The 12,986-nt window shown below is 38.4% G+C and overlaps 1 protein-coding gene across 1 annotated transcript in view; it reads right to left on the bottom strand.

Annotated features, from left to right (window-relative positions):
• Nucleotides 1-11,743, bottom strand: part of TPPP (tubulin polymerization promoting protein) — a 36,958-nt gene extending 25,215 nt beyond the window's left edge. Inside the window, exon 1 of the mRNA XM_008945082.1 lies at nt 11,433-11,743. Within this exon, the coding sequence (XP_008943330.1) occupies nt 11,433-11,743 (311 nt within the window). The remainder of the gene's footprint in view (nt 1-11,432) is intronic.
• Nucleotides 11,744-12,986: the final 1,243 nt, after the last annotated feature.

Raw genomic sequence — 12,986 nt, 5'->3', positions numbered from 1 at the left:
AAAATATCACCTAATAGAGTGGCTATCAGCTCCCATATAGGGTGTACATTTTCTTTCATCATACTTACCTTTCAGTACCTTCTCCTGTTGTTTTCTCACATTTGAAACCTACCTCTCAGCTTACAAAGCACTTTAGATGAAAAATGTAAGACCCTATAAATGCTAAATTACTCCCTTTTTCTTCATTTATCTATCTCTAACCTCTTTTAAGAATACAAATTCACGTGCTCGTTTCTTTTGCTAAAAACAAAACAAACAACAACAAACCCAAAAATAGTCCTCTTAAATCCTGCTTCCCAGGCCACCTTCTTACAACGCTGTAAACACTGATCTCTGAATACTTCCCTTGACACCATGCCATATGAGAACACTATGACACATGCTATTCTGCCCACAGGAGCACACTGATTTCCACTTGGATTACAAGTGCCCCCAGCATCTGTTTCCATAGAGCATCCACCACAGGAAGAAAATGTAAACAGCTTAAATTTGGAAGAAAGGTTACCAGCTGTTTCAAACTGAGACACAGGAAGACTGAGCATGAGCAGTATGAAAAGAGAGTTCATTGTGTCGGCTTAGTGGCACAAACTAGCTTGGCGTGCAGCAGTAGCTGCTATACATGGGAAGGTGATTGGACAGGATAGTAAACAGTGCAGTCCCCATTTCTCATCTATCCCATACCACAGAATCTTTTTTTTGCAAAAGTGGACACACAACACCTTTTTGTGGAATACAGACAGCACATGATGATGAGTAAGAGCTGCCCACCCTCTCCTCTATGATCCTCTCATCAGTAGCCTCTTGATTATTCCATTACAAACTCCATTCTCAGCACTATAAGTTCCATTCAGAAGCTTAACAAACACCTCCCCATGCCGAGCAATAAACATCTCAAATATCATGAAGCAGACAAATCCAGGGTTAATTGGTACTGCACTAGGGATTATGAGTCCATCTGGAGATCCCGTATAACTGAGTTAAGATTCCAAACAATAAACACAGACCTACCTTGTTTTCTCATACTGATTTTTCAGTTGTGGTGTAATGAATTATTATGTTACAGTATCACTGTATATCTGTTGTTAGCTGAAAAAAAAAAAAAAACTTCTCATTGCACACACTTTTATGATGATATAAAAGCTATCAGTTCCATCTTTTACACAGTGAAAAAAATACAGCCATTGACAGCACAATTGCCCCTCTCATTAGCTCACTTTCTCTTTAAAAATAATATTTGCAACTGAAGGGCATAGAATAAAGACCCAGGACATCTGGGTAATGAAGCAAGTGCGGTCATGTGTCATGAGAGTCACAGCCTGGTGCCAAAGATCACCACTGTTCTGCAGCTGCTGGTGCCCATGATCACAAATGGCACTAAGTGGTACAATGCTCTGCTGTTATCAGCAGAGACAAAGAGATTAGCAGGTCGACAGCACTAACTCCTTCACATCAGATGATGGTGGAATATCTGTTTAACTTTAGAGCCTTGTACTTTTATGTTTTTATGCTGAAGGAGGACTTCAGAAAGCATCCTATGAAGCTTGTGACACAATCACGAGAACTGGGTAACAGCACAAGACTAAAAGATTCTCCAGACTTTCAGGACTCTTCCTTCCAGAATGAAGTTGAGACAAAGAAGTAAGACAATTCAGTGCTGCTACAGTTCTGTTCTTTGTTGTCTGTCAGCACTCACTACCATCCTTTTTACAAAACATGCAGTTTAAAACACCAAACTAATACCAAGAAAGCTGGAGCATTCACCTGGCACAATGCAACAGGCTGGACAACCAGATCAGTGCAGTGCCACACAGTTGTAGCTGCATTGTTTCCCCTGAGGCAGCTAGCACACTCTATGGCAGCTCTCATTAGCTGTGTGCCATGCAGCTTTGCACAGAGCATGGCACCATTCCCAAAAAGGATCTCCAGAACCAATTATTGGGAAGTAAATGCAGCAAGAAAAGCTACTGGACTTATCATACATTCAAAACAGACACGCAGTGCAATTTTTTTTTACAATGAACTCCTGTCTTCACTGGAACTGCTTGCCTGCAGATATTTTCCACTGCTTGCCATCACTGACAAAGATTCAAGTTGGATTGAAAGCTGTTCCACAGCTTAAGCAGAAACCTACTGGCTTGATGCAAAACTGCAGCAAGGTTTTCTGTGTTCTTCTGTCTGAACTATGAATGAGAAGATAGGACAGAAACACCCCCTTCCTCCCTTCAGTATTGTCTTTTTAGTAACCAGTGGATCAAATGAAGCATCAGAGGCAAGTACTACCTAACAAAATGTGAGCATTACTCCCTCCCACCTTTTTTTTTTAAAAAAAAACAAATTATCTTTTGTCAACTCACATGGTAAATTAAATTGACCATATTAACACTCTGATGGGAGAGCTGCAGAAACTGGTGCTGGCTATTCAGGATACAATGCTGCTTTTCAAAATAACCAGCAGCTCAGTCATGGTGCTTTGTGCAGAAAAGCAGCAGTGTGCCAGGACTGCTTGCACTGCTGAAAATGCTAGCCATGGGCAGTAGGGTAAGGTGCTAATGTTACTCCTTACCAGAAGGTTACCATTTCAGCCATGGTCTTCCTGACTTGACTCTGTCAACTGTGATCATCCTTCCTCAGTTCCTCTCCAAAATTGAATGGCTTTCTGTATTTGCTCCTTCGACCATAAAACTTCAGAATCTAATAGCATTTCCACCAAGAAAAGTTTGCCTCAGAGATTTATTTATGTAGTGACAATGTTCTGGCCAGCCTTCAGAATCAGCACAAACATTAGCAATCTTAGTAAGGTTTTAAAAGTTATTTATCTGCTGGTGACATTCAAAACCTTTGTAAAGAATGAGAACTTAAAACTGACTATGAAATGGCGAAAAAATATTCTCAAAGGGAAACGTTTTACTCTTGGTGGGATTATACCAAGACTGTATATCAAAATTATTTAAAAAAAAAAACAAACCAAAACAAAATATTGGAATCCATGCATATATATTAAAAAAACCTGCAGAAAGTCAGGAACAGAGATGAAGCTCCAAAGAAAAATTCGGGTCATTGTACATGACATACAGCAGGGCTACATACAAGAGCAGGGCACATACTGCATGGCATGACTGAGTTAGCCTAGAACAGTTTAAGAAAAGCTTCATATAATTGTCTAACCTGGTAGAAGCATTCCAACTTAAAATTTCTGGGACACAGAACATAGGGCAGTTTCCTGTGGGAAACAGAACAGGCTAAGACTTGTCCTTCTGTAGTCCATGTTTGTAATACTGTTGTTCATCTTGGTCCCTCCTCTAAGAATCTTAAACTTCACAGTCATGTGGTTGCTGCAGCCAAAACTGCCTCATCCTTTACATCTTACTCATCTTCTACTTTGATCCATGGAAAATGAGAGATGAAGCCTACATTGATGTTTAAAAGTCTAGAAAATACTTGCTTGTTAATCATTAAAATAAGTTAATTTTGTAACTGACACAGATTTCACACAGATGCTATTATAAATGAAAAGAGGCAACTTTAAATGATGCAATATGATGACTTGCAAAGGAAAAAATAAAGGCAAAAACTCCTCTAAAAACCCACAACACAGGAACTCATACCAGAGCCCTACTTCTACTCTAAACCAGCACAAGTCCTTGTAATCCACAAGCAGCATGTGCCACAAAGTGTAGCAAGCACCAAGCAAGCTCCTCTATCGTACTGTGTATAGTATCATGCAGCATTCTCTATCAGCTGGGAAAGTAACCATCCACCACTGTATCTACAGCTTTCCACGTGATACCTACTCACACAAAAAGGTATTTTTAAAATCATAACCACCATACATCTTGAGGGGTACAGAATTTATCCATTCTACACACACAAAATTAGCCTGCATAACAGCAAGTGAATCTAAATCCATCTGGTAAGTGATCACTGGTTTACTTTTAGAATTTATGCCTCTTGGCAGAAGGGGGAGAAGAATTTCTTTGGTTTTTTAAATAAAGTGCAAAAGGCAACATTAGATTTGGCTTCTTGGACAGGAAAGGAAATTGGATCTTTATTTCAATTAAAATATAGGTGATGTGGTAAAGAACACTTGCTGTTGTAACTTACCTGCATTTCCATCTATAACTGCACTACTTCACAGTTTGCCTGGAAGGGAGAGATTTATTAGCACAGATTATGCTCTGCATACCACTCTATATGCACTCAAAGCTTACCTCCTGATGCAGACACATTGAAGTACACAAGTTAACTGTTATGCCCACTTCATGCATAAAGTAGGATTACACAAATCAGATTCTAGGTCACTATTAAGAGAATCTCTCCAGCAGGGAAGTAAAATACAACTTATAACTACTATATGCTTCGTTTATCTATAAAAGACTACTTCATACCTATCTACATATTTAAAAAATTTAAGAGAGGCTTCAGTAAAATCTCTGCAAAATACAAATTACTTCAGAGAAACCTCGTGGAGACATACTTGTTTTGAATGAGTGCAGGTGTCAAAGTATTCCTCCTTTCAAATATAGTAAGAAAGCAAAAAGTATCATATTTTTCAATACAAAGAAAAGATAACAATTGTATTATAGCTGACGAATGGATAAAACAGGTGCTCATTCTTGATAAGAGTTATTTTGCCAGCTGCTCAGAGCAAACATCGTCCATTTTAATTCTTCCACAGTCCTGCAGCAATGGTGAAGTAGTGCTGAATTAAGACTCATCTAGTCGCAGGTGGCACACCCCCACAGACAGACCTGACTGATCCAGACTGTGGGAACTAGGCTGAACAGCTGACTGTGCAAGATGTTCTAAGAATAAAGTATGGGTGGGACTGCTCAGAAGTCAGAGCACAATAAATTGTGTTGTGAAGATTCTCCATGGGAACAAAACCTTCCTTTCTCAAAAAGATGGAGGGGAGTTTTCTGGCCTTTACAACACATGGCTTCCTCAGCAACAAGAAAACATGTCAAAGCAACATCAGAAACTATTAGTGGAATTTGAGAGGATAATTATGCTTTCACTTGATCTTTTACCAAAAATATTTTAGAGGGTGGGAGTAAAGTATATTTAAAAAGCTTCTGTAGATTTAAGTAGTTCAACAACAACCCAGTATAGAACAAAAAAAAATTTGTTTAAAATTTAACACATAGTAACATCAAAACAAACAAATGTTTCCATGGAGACAACTATCTAAATAAATGCTCACAATGGATCCAAGGTGTGACGTCACCCAGGCTTGCCTGCAACCGTAGTAACATGCCAATGTAAACTGAAATATCTTCATTTTTCTATCTAATCATGTCATAGAATTAGCAGGTTTATGGCAGTGCTTAAACCATGCTCGTGCAGTGCTGAGTGCTAACACTTCTAAAATAAGAGCAGAGGTATTTATATCAGGGCTATTATTATTACCATATTAACTACATACAACAAGTGGAGTATGTGCATGGCATAGCTAACATATCACATTTCCCAGAGCAGTTGTTGACCCCAATAAACAAAGAAATTTAAGTTCATAAGGCAACATGCCAGAATGCTGGTCAGAGATCAGTAACATCTATTCTTCCTGCGTACTCTGTTTTCCTTAATACAAAACCCCCTGAAGTTCTTAGACTGCAGTGTCTCACTGTCTTGCTGGATTAAGAAGAATGCAGACACATGCTGCTTTTCATACCAAACACAGAACACTTCTGTGTCCTTCTCCTGTGTCACCAATGAGCTTGCTTTCTCCAAGGCCACAAGATTCATTACATCCATACTTGCACTCTGCAAGCACAAAACAAGACACACAGCCTACAGACTTTTGCAACTCTCAAAGAGTAACATAAAAGAAACAGTTAACGACGAAAATGTCCAAGAAGAAAGGCAATTGTTTCAGCTAATAAAAAGATACCCGTAGAAGTCCCATTCTCATGATAAAACATCCACTTTCAAATGCAATTGCACGTCTGCAAGCTTTACATCTCTACATTCAGAGGACTCAGGTTGCATTATCACTCTTAATTTCTGAAATACAAAAGAAAGATGTCTATATAAGGTTCAGATAGTGTGTGAAAAATTAATGCTTAGAATGATCTAATATTACTAAGATATTTCTACTAAAATTTGGCATTTTAGCAGAAGCCTGAGCTCCATGGAAGTTGACGTTATTATCCTTACAAAAATGGTGAAACATTATTTTTGGTCCTGTCATGAATATGTCACATTTCATATTCATGAAAACTTTCCTCCTTATAGAATATGACTGTGACCTATCCCTGTCTTCAAGCATGAAAATGTATTTAGGGACCACTTAAAAAAATTACTTCCTACAAGGTATTTTCAGGTTTCCTTTTTTTTTTTTTAACAATGACATGGGCAGGTTTTTCAGAAAAAGGGTTGTTCCAGTTTTGCCATGTAAAGACAAAAAGCTATCCTGATACCAATTAGCAGAAGAGATTTTAATGTAACTTTAAGCAAGGAGCTAGCTTTGAAATTAAAATTTACCCTGCAGCCACGGTGCTACTGTTGTATGTGGTTCAATGAACATATGAAGAAAAGAGACCAACATCTCAAGTTTTGACTGTGAAACAATAAAATACGGTAAAGAAGGCTTACTACATAACTTCATTTACAGTTATGTAAACTTTTGTTGGTTTTGTTCCATTTTTAATAGGAAATATTAATAAGATATTGTAAAACTTTGCAATTCACTCTTTGCAATTTATTTTGCTTTTCCAGGTGCAACATGGATAGAAAGATAATGATATTGTATGAGATGTCTTTACTGCATGCTTTTATAACCTAAAAACAAAATAAAAAATAACTTTCCTACTTGTTATAGAAACAACAGCCTATCATAACTGTATTAATGCAGTCCAAATATTTGGGATAAATGTAGGTGGTTTTTCTCTGGTTTCTAGGGATGTCACTTATCAATATTCATACATATGGCTACTCTCACAAGTGGGCTTTGGCATTTAATTTTAAGTAATTCCATTGCAAAATTAATTGCTGCTTAATTTCCTGTGTTTTCTGTGCTGACAATAGAAATTTTTTAAAATAAAAAAAAAGGCAGAAGAAGACGTATTAAATCAATTTTTAACACACAACAACTTAAATTACAATCCAACAAATTGGAAGCATTTCTGAGACTGTTAAGAATCTACAAATCATGGTTAAACAAAAATACTGGGGAGGGGAAGATCACCCAATTTACATCTTTTCTTACCAAATAATGTGATTCTAGGAATTCTTTCATGTCTGCTACTGTGATTTCTATGCATTAAACCATTCATTATTATCCTAAAGTATCATAGAATCACAGAATGTCATTGGTTGGAAGGGACCTCTGGAGATCCTCAAGTCCAACCCCCCTGCCAGAGCAGGACCATCTAGTCTAGGGCAGGTCACACAGGAACTCATCCAGACTGGTCTTACATGTCTCCAAGGTAGGAGACTCCACAACCTCCCTGAGGAGCCTGTTCCAGTGCTCTGGAACCCTTGCAGTAAAGTTCTTCCCCATGTTGAGGTGGAATTTCTTGTGCTCCAGCTTGTGACCATTACCTCATGTCCTATCTCAGGGCATAAGTGAGAAGAGGTTGCCCTTTCCTTCCTGACACCCAGCCTGCATATATTTATACACATTAATTAGATCCCCCCCAAAGTCTTCTCTTCTGCAAATTAAAAAGCCCCCCAAAAAGTACATACAAATGTTTACATCACGTGTTTGCTTGAAGGCTTTCAGCAGACCTTTCATGCAAGACAAATAGAAAAATTACACTTCAGTCTGACCTGACAACTTCATGCAGAAGCAAACCAGCATTCTGTAGTTATTTAGAACCACTGTGTTATCTGTAACCAAGGCTCATCAGAATTTCCTCAATCTTTGTAACAACAGAAACTTAACCTTAAATGATCTAATCTCTGAAAGACACACAAAGCCCCAGTTTTGAAGAAGTATCACACACTATTCAAAACTTTCAGAAGTTTTGTTCACTTGGTTTGGCAAGGGTGTTGAATGCACAAAAAATTTCATTCCTTCTCAGGACTGAATGGATAAGTCTCTCCTCCAGCAGAGGAAGTTACAAATCAGAGAGTAGAACACTACCTTTCAGTAGCTCTTGAATTTCCCTGTTACCCTGGCTATCAGTAACACATCGTTCCTACCTCTCTATAAATGAATAAATGAAGCCTGGGAAGTTAGCAAGATGACGAACATGGGCTTTATACATAGACACATTAATTCATAAATACAAAGAATAATTCTACCACATTGATTATTTTCTAGTGTTTGAACATGTGCCACTGTTATAAGCTCTAAGTACAACTGCTAGAAAACAAACCCTGCTAAACACAGTGGCTACACAGTAATCATAGAATCATTTTGGTTGGAAGAGACCTTTAAGGTCATGAAGTCCAACCACTAACCCAGCACTGCCAGGTCACCACTAAACCATGTCCCTCAGCACCACATCTACCCGTCTTTTAAGTATCTCCAGGTACAGTGACTCTACCACTTCCCTGGGCAGCTTCTTCTAGTGATTAACAACCTTTTCTGTGAAGAAATTTCTCCTAATATCTAATCTAAACTTCCCATAATGCGACTTAAAGGCCATTCCCTCCTGTCCTGTTGCTTGTTACATGGGAAAAGAGAACGATGCCCACCTCATACAACCCTCGTTTAGGTAGTCGTAGAGAGCGAGGAGGTCTCCCCTGAGCCTCCTTTTCTTCTGGCTAAGTAACCCCAGTTCCTACGAAACAGGAAGTTCTACCACAATGCTAGATGGCAACTGTAGTTGGGTATGACAAACATCTCTTATCTTTGGCTGTGTTCCCTGGCCAGACTACAGCTGCCAAGATCCACCAGCCCCATCTCACTGCACCACTATAGCTGGCCACAAGAATCCAAGGCCAAAGTCCATCTTGTGAGACGCAGACCAGCTAAAGACCTTAAAACCAACAGTGAAGTACAGAGCCTTCTGGTACCTATAAGCATAATTGTTCTTGAGGCATGGAAGCAGTGCTCTGCACTTTCTAGGGAGCTGGAGATCCTTTTAGAAAGTTTTTCATTCAACACAAAACGGGGAGAAACTTAGGTTGTCAAAAAACTTCAGTGCTCTGCAAGGAAAAAGCTGCTTGCAAAATGGAAATGAGTAAGAATTTTTGTGAGCATGCCTGTTTTGCTGCATCACCAAATCTACCATTGTCCTTTAGATGAAGGTTAAATGTGAAGCAAAATAGAAAGCAAGGAAAAGTAGCTGTCTGAATGTGCTTGAGAAACCCTGGATACTCAGCCGATGCATAAGCCTCCTAAGTTACAGCATAGCACTAACACTCGAGTACCTACAGCCATTAAATCTTCACTGTTAAAACACTCTATGTGAAATAAGTGTGATCTCACTAAAAAGAATTACTGACATATTCTCTCAAGAATAAAAATGTAAAAAACCCCAAACCCAACAATTCAAGAAAATGTGGAAGTATACCTACCGAAAGTATGCACATAAAAAAGCAGACCTTCCTAATAAAGACAGCAAATCTCAGCTGTTCTAAGTTTCCTCATCTGCCACTTAAGCAATATTAATTTAAAAATAAAATCATTTTAGAAGAGAAGAACATACCAAATGCATGCTGTATACACATGTACAGGTGAGGAATGAGCAAATAATTATAAACAATTAAGATAAAATTGCTTTCGCATTTGATGAGGTTATCTTCTAAATTATTAAATTCTAGGTAGAAAGACAAAAAGATGGCATGCTCCTTCCAAGAGAAATGATAACACTTCACAGCAGTCATGGGAGAAAGGTCTGAGAAACTGATGAACAGGCACCTTCCCACAGGGGCAGAGAAGAACCCCCCAGCTGAGTTTCGACTGCTGAACAGCCACAAGCGAGTACGCTGACATGCCCCTTGAGCCTCAGGTCTCCACCACCTCACAACTCATTTCTGAAGAACAGGACTGGATTCCTTCTGCCAGTAGGCACCAACCCTGATAATACTTCATATCTGGCAATGCTGCATAATTGTTATGCCATACCATGGAATTGTGCTATCACTAACTTGCACACATACTGACAGAGAAAGCAGTGTTAAGATTAAGCTGATGAAAGCCAAAGAAAATGTGAAAATAAATGCCAACATTATCTATCACAGATCAAGAAAGAAAGAAACAACCCTACAGCCTAAACACCCGTTTCAAATACACTAGCTCTCTGATAGCATAGCTAGCTCTGGCAACACAATCTCCAAAAAATATAAGTAGGGACTCAAAGAGGAAGTGGACGGATAGAAGAACAAGAGGATTGAAGTGTGCATATATATATATAGTGTTTTCATTTGCCTAGATGAGACCCCTGAGGAAAGAAGAAACCATGAAAGAAAGAAATCAAATAAGCAATGTCATTTTAAGTGTGCATGTTTACAGTGGACAACCTTTCAAGATCAAGGACCTTTTCTTCTCTGCCTTTCTATGCTTTGATGGGCCAGTGTTTGTAGCAGGTTTTCCCAACTACAATTGTAAACAACTCAGTGTGCATGTCCTCCCCAGCATTACATCACAGCAGCTGAGAGCACAAGCCAAATAAACGTTCTGCTAGTACAATTAAGGGACTTCCTTAAAGCATGCCCCTCAACACAATGAGGTGTGAGACAATTTAACAGCTACTGTAGTAAGGAAAAGCAGAAAAGACAAGGCTATCTGATCAGATACTGGGGGGAAGGTGAAAATAATACAATGCTACACAACAACAACAAAAATTATCTGGGTCTTCATACAGAATATACCAGAACAGTTGAATGTCTTTTCTTGGATTTGACAAGTTTCTGGATCAAGCCTGCCTAGTTTTGCAATCTGGAGAGGAAGTTTCACTAAAGCTCCAGTATGCTCACAAGAATAAGCCAGAACCACTGAGATAATCCTAACCAATTAATCACAGCCATAGGTCTGCATCACAAACTTACCATCAGTCTAGTGTGGCTCTACACTTTAAACTTGAGTAGGCGTTATGGTGGACATCAGGCCTGTTAGAATAATGGCTTTTAGTACATATCCCACCTTAGCTTCACTGCTCTGTCCTCTGAGGCTGAGTTTTGGCAAGATGTAAAACTACATCCTGATTTCATTCAGATATCCTTCAGGAAACATGGACGTTATTTACTGCAGTAAAAATTAAAAGGTTCTTGGAATAGCCAGCTATTATGTATAGACCTAATGACATCATACCTCTCTGCACAGCATAACACCTGGGACACTGAAACCAGTTCAAGATAGCAGGACAGAAGCTGAAAGCTGTATGTTCAGACAAAACAACAGTTTCATAAAGTAACAAGAAAGACAGTGATTGTGCAAAGACATACAGTGCTTCACAACATCTGCAAGCAACAGAAGATAAATTTAGATGATATCCACAAAACATGTTGGGGAGTCAAGGAAATGATGGCAGAAGGGAACTTACTTGATTTTACTGAAGACAATGTCAACATCTGTGATTGTCACGTTCTTCCCATCTATCACATGACAGTCCTTACATAGCTTTGACCAGTTCTTCCCATGCATTTCTTTTCCTGTGGCTCTCGTATCACCATGGATGGCAAATTTTCTAAAGGCCTCTTCCAGAGCACTTATTTCTCCTGCCATAGCTCCCTCGTGGGAGCTGTTTGAATCACAGGATAATCGTTTTGCTGCTCGGTCCTTTGCTGGATCTGAAGGAGACTTTGGAGGAGTCTTATTGGCGACTTTGCTTGACTTGGCTTTATTGTCAGCCATTGTGCTACAAAGAAGAGGAAAGTAAACTCATTACATTCATTTGCACTAGTTTACTTTCTGTTAAGTTACAGGCTATAGTCCATATCACAATGTCTGAAGAACAAGAGGTCTATAAAGTCATCAAGAACTCTGTGCCCTCCACCATCAGACAACAGTCCATAGAACTATGGAACTCTCTGTCAATTTAAAAAAAAAACTCCAGAATATTTAAAAAAAAAAAAAAAAAAAAAAAAGTTGTCAGGTAAGGAACACTCCAAAAGCAGGCACAAACCTAATTTCAACATCATTACGTCAGCCAACAAGAGAAGACCTAGGGTTTGTTTTTTTTTTTTTTTTAAATGGCAATCACCACAGCCACTCTACTGATTTGAATAAAAGTATGCCCTTTACTTTTATTTCTGAAGGAAAAATAAACAGCCTTTTATTTTCTGGACTGTGGCTTTTATATTATTTGTTATTGAAAAATTAAATATTTTGAAAGTGCAGAAAAAATAATAATGTTCTAACCTTTGTTATATAGTGTAAGGGCTAACAAGTAAGGAAGCCTCAGAAATGCTTAGTCAAGCCTCTCTTGTCAACACCACAGCCTTATACTGTCTTCAGTATGACAGCTGGATCTATTGAAAATATTTTTTACTTTCAGTTGCTAATAAAATAAAAGCTTACAAACCTGGTAAAGGAATATATTTAGCCTTGAGAAAGATAGTTCACTTCTAGACTTAGCTCTCTCAGACAACAATAAATGAACTTTGTATTGGGATGTTTTGAGTAGTTCCAGGCCACAGGGGAACAGGAAACACCCCACAGAAAAGGCTTCAGTTTTGAGTGGTGAAATCTGGCATGCAGAGCAGAATCATTTCAAAGAAATCCTCACCATCCAAAGCAGAAGTTCAAGGATAGATTAAAACTACGGCTCTGCTGTAGTTGCCAAAAATTGTAATGGATACTCCTTTTCTTGTTGAATCATATTTACAGATCACTTGTTAAAAATTCATGTAATAGCATGAAGTTCACTAAAAAGAAGTTACTTGTCTACGAAAATATTGACCTAGCCTCAACTTGAAATTTTGTTTCTTAACACTAGAAACAACACATTCTGAAGACAAATATATTGTTAATATATTATATTAGAAGGTAAAGAATTGCACAACACAGGATATGAAATCAGATTTTTAACAGGGTCAGCTCCTTTAGCTATTTTAATGATTAGAGATGAGGAATATCATGACATGTTGAAGAAATA

The sequence above is a fragment of the Merops nubicus genome, unplaced genomic scaffold (assembly GCF_000691845.1).
Source record: "Merops nubicus isolate BGI_N331 unplaced genomic scaffold, ASM69184v1 scaffold4808, whole genome shotgun sequence".
Lineage (NCBI taxonomy): Eukaryota > Metazoa > Chordata > Aves > Coraciiformes > Meropidae > Merops > Merops nubicus.
Note: the sequence above shows the minus strand (reverse complement) of the source record. Positions and strands in the feature narration are given on the sequence as shown.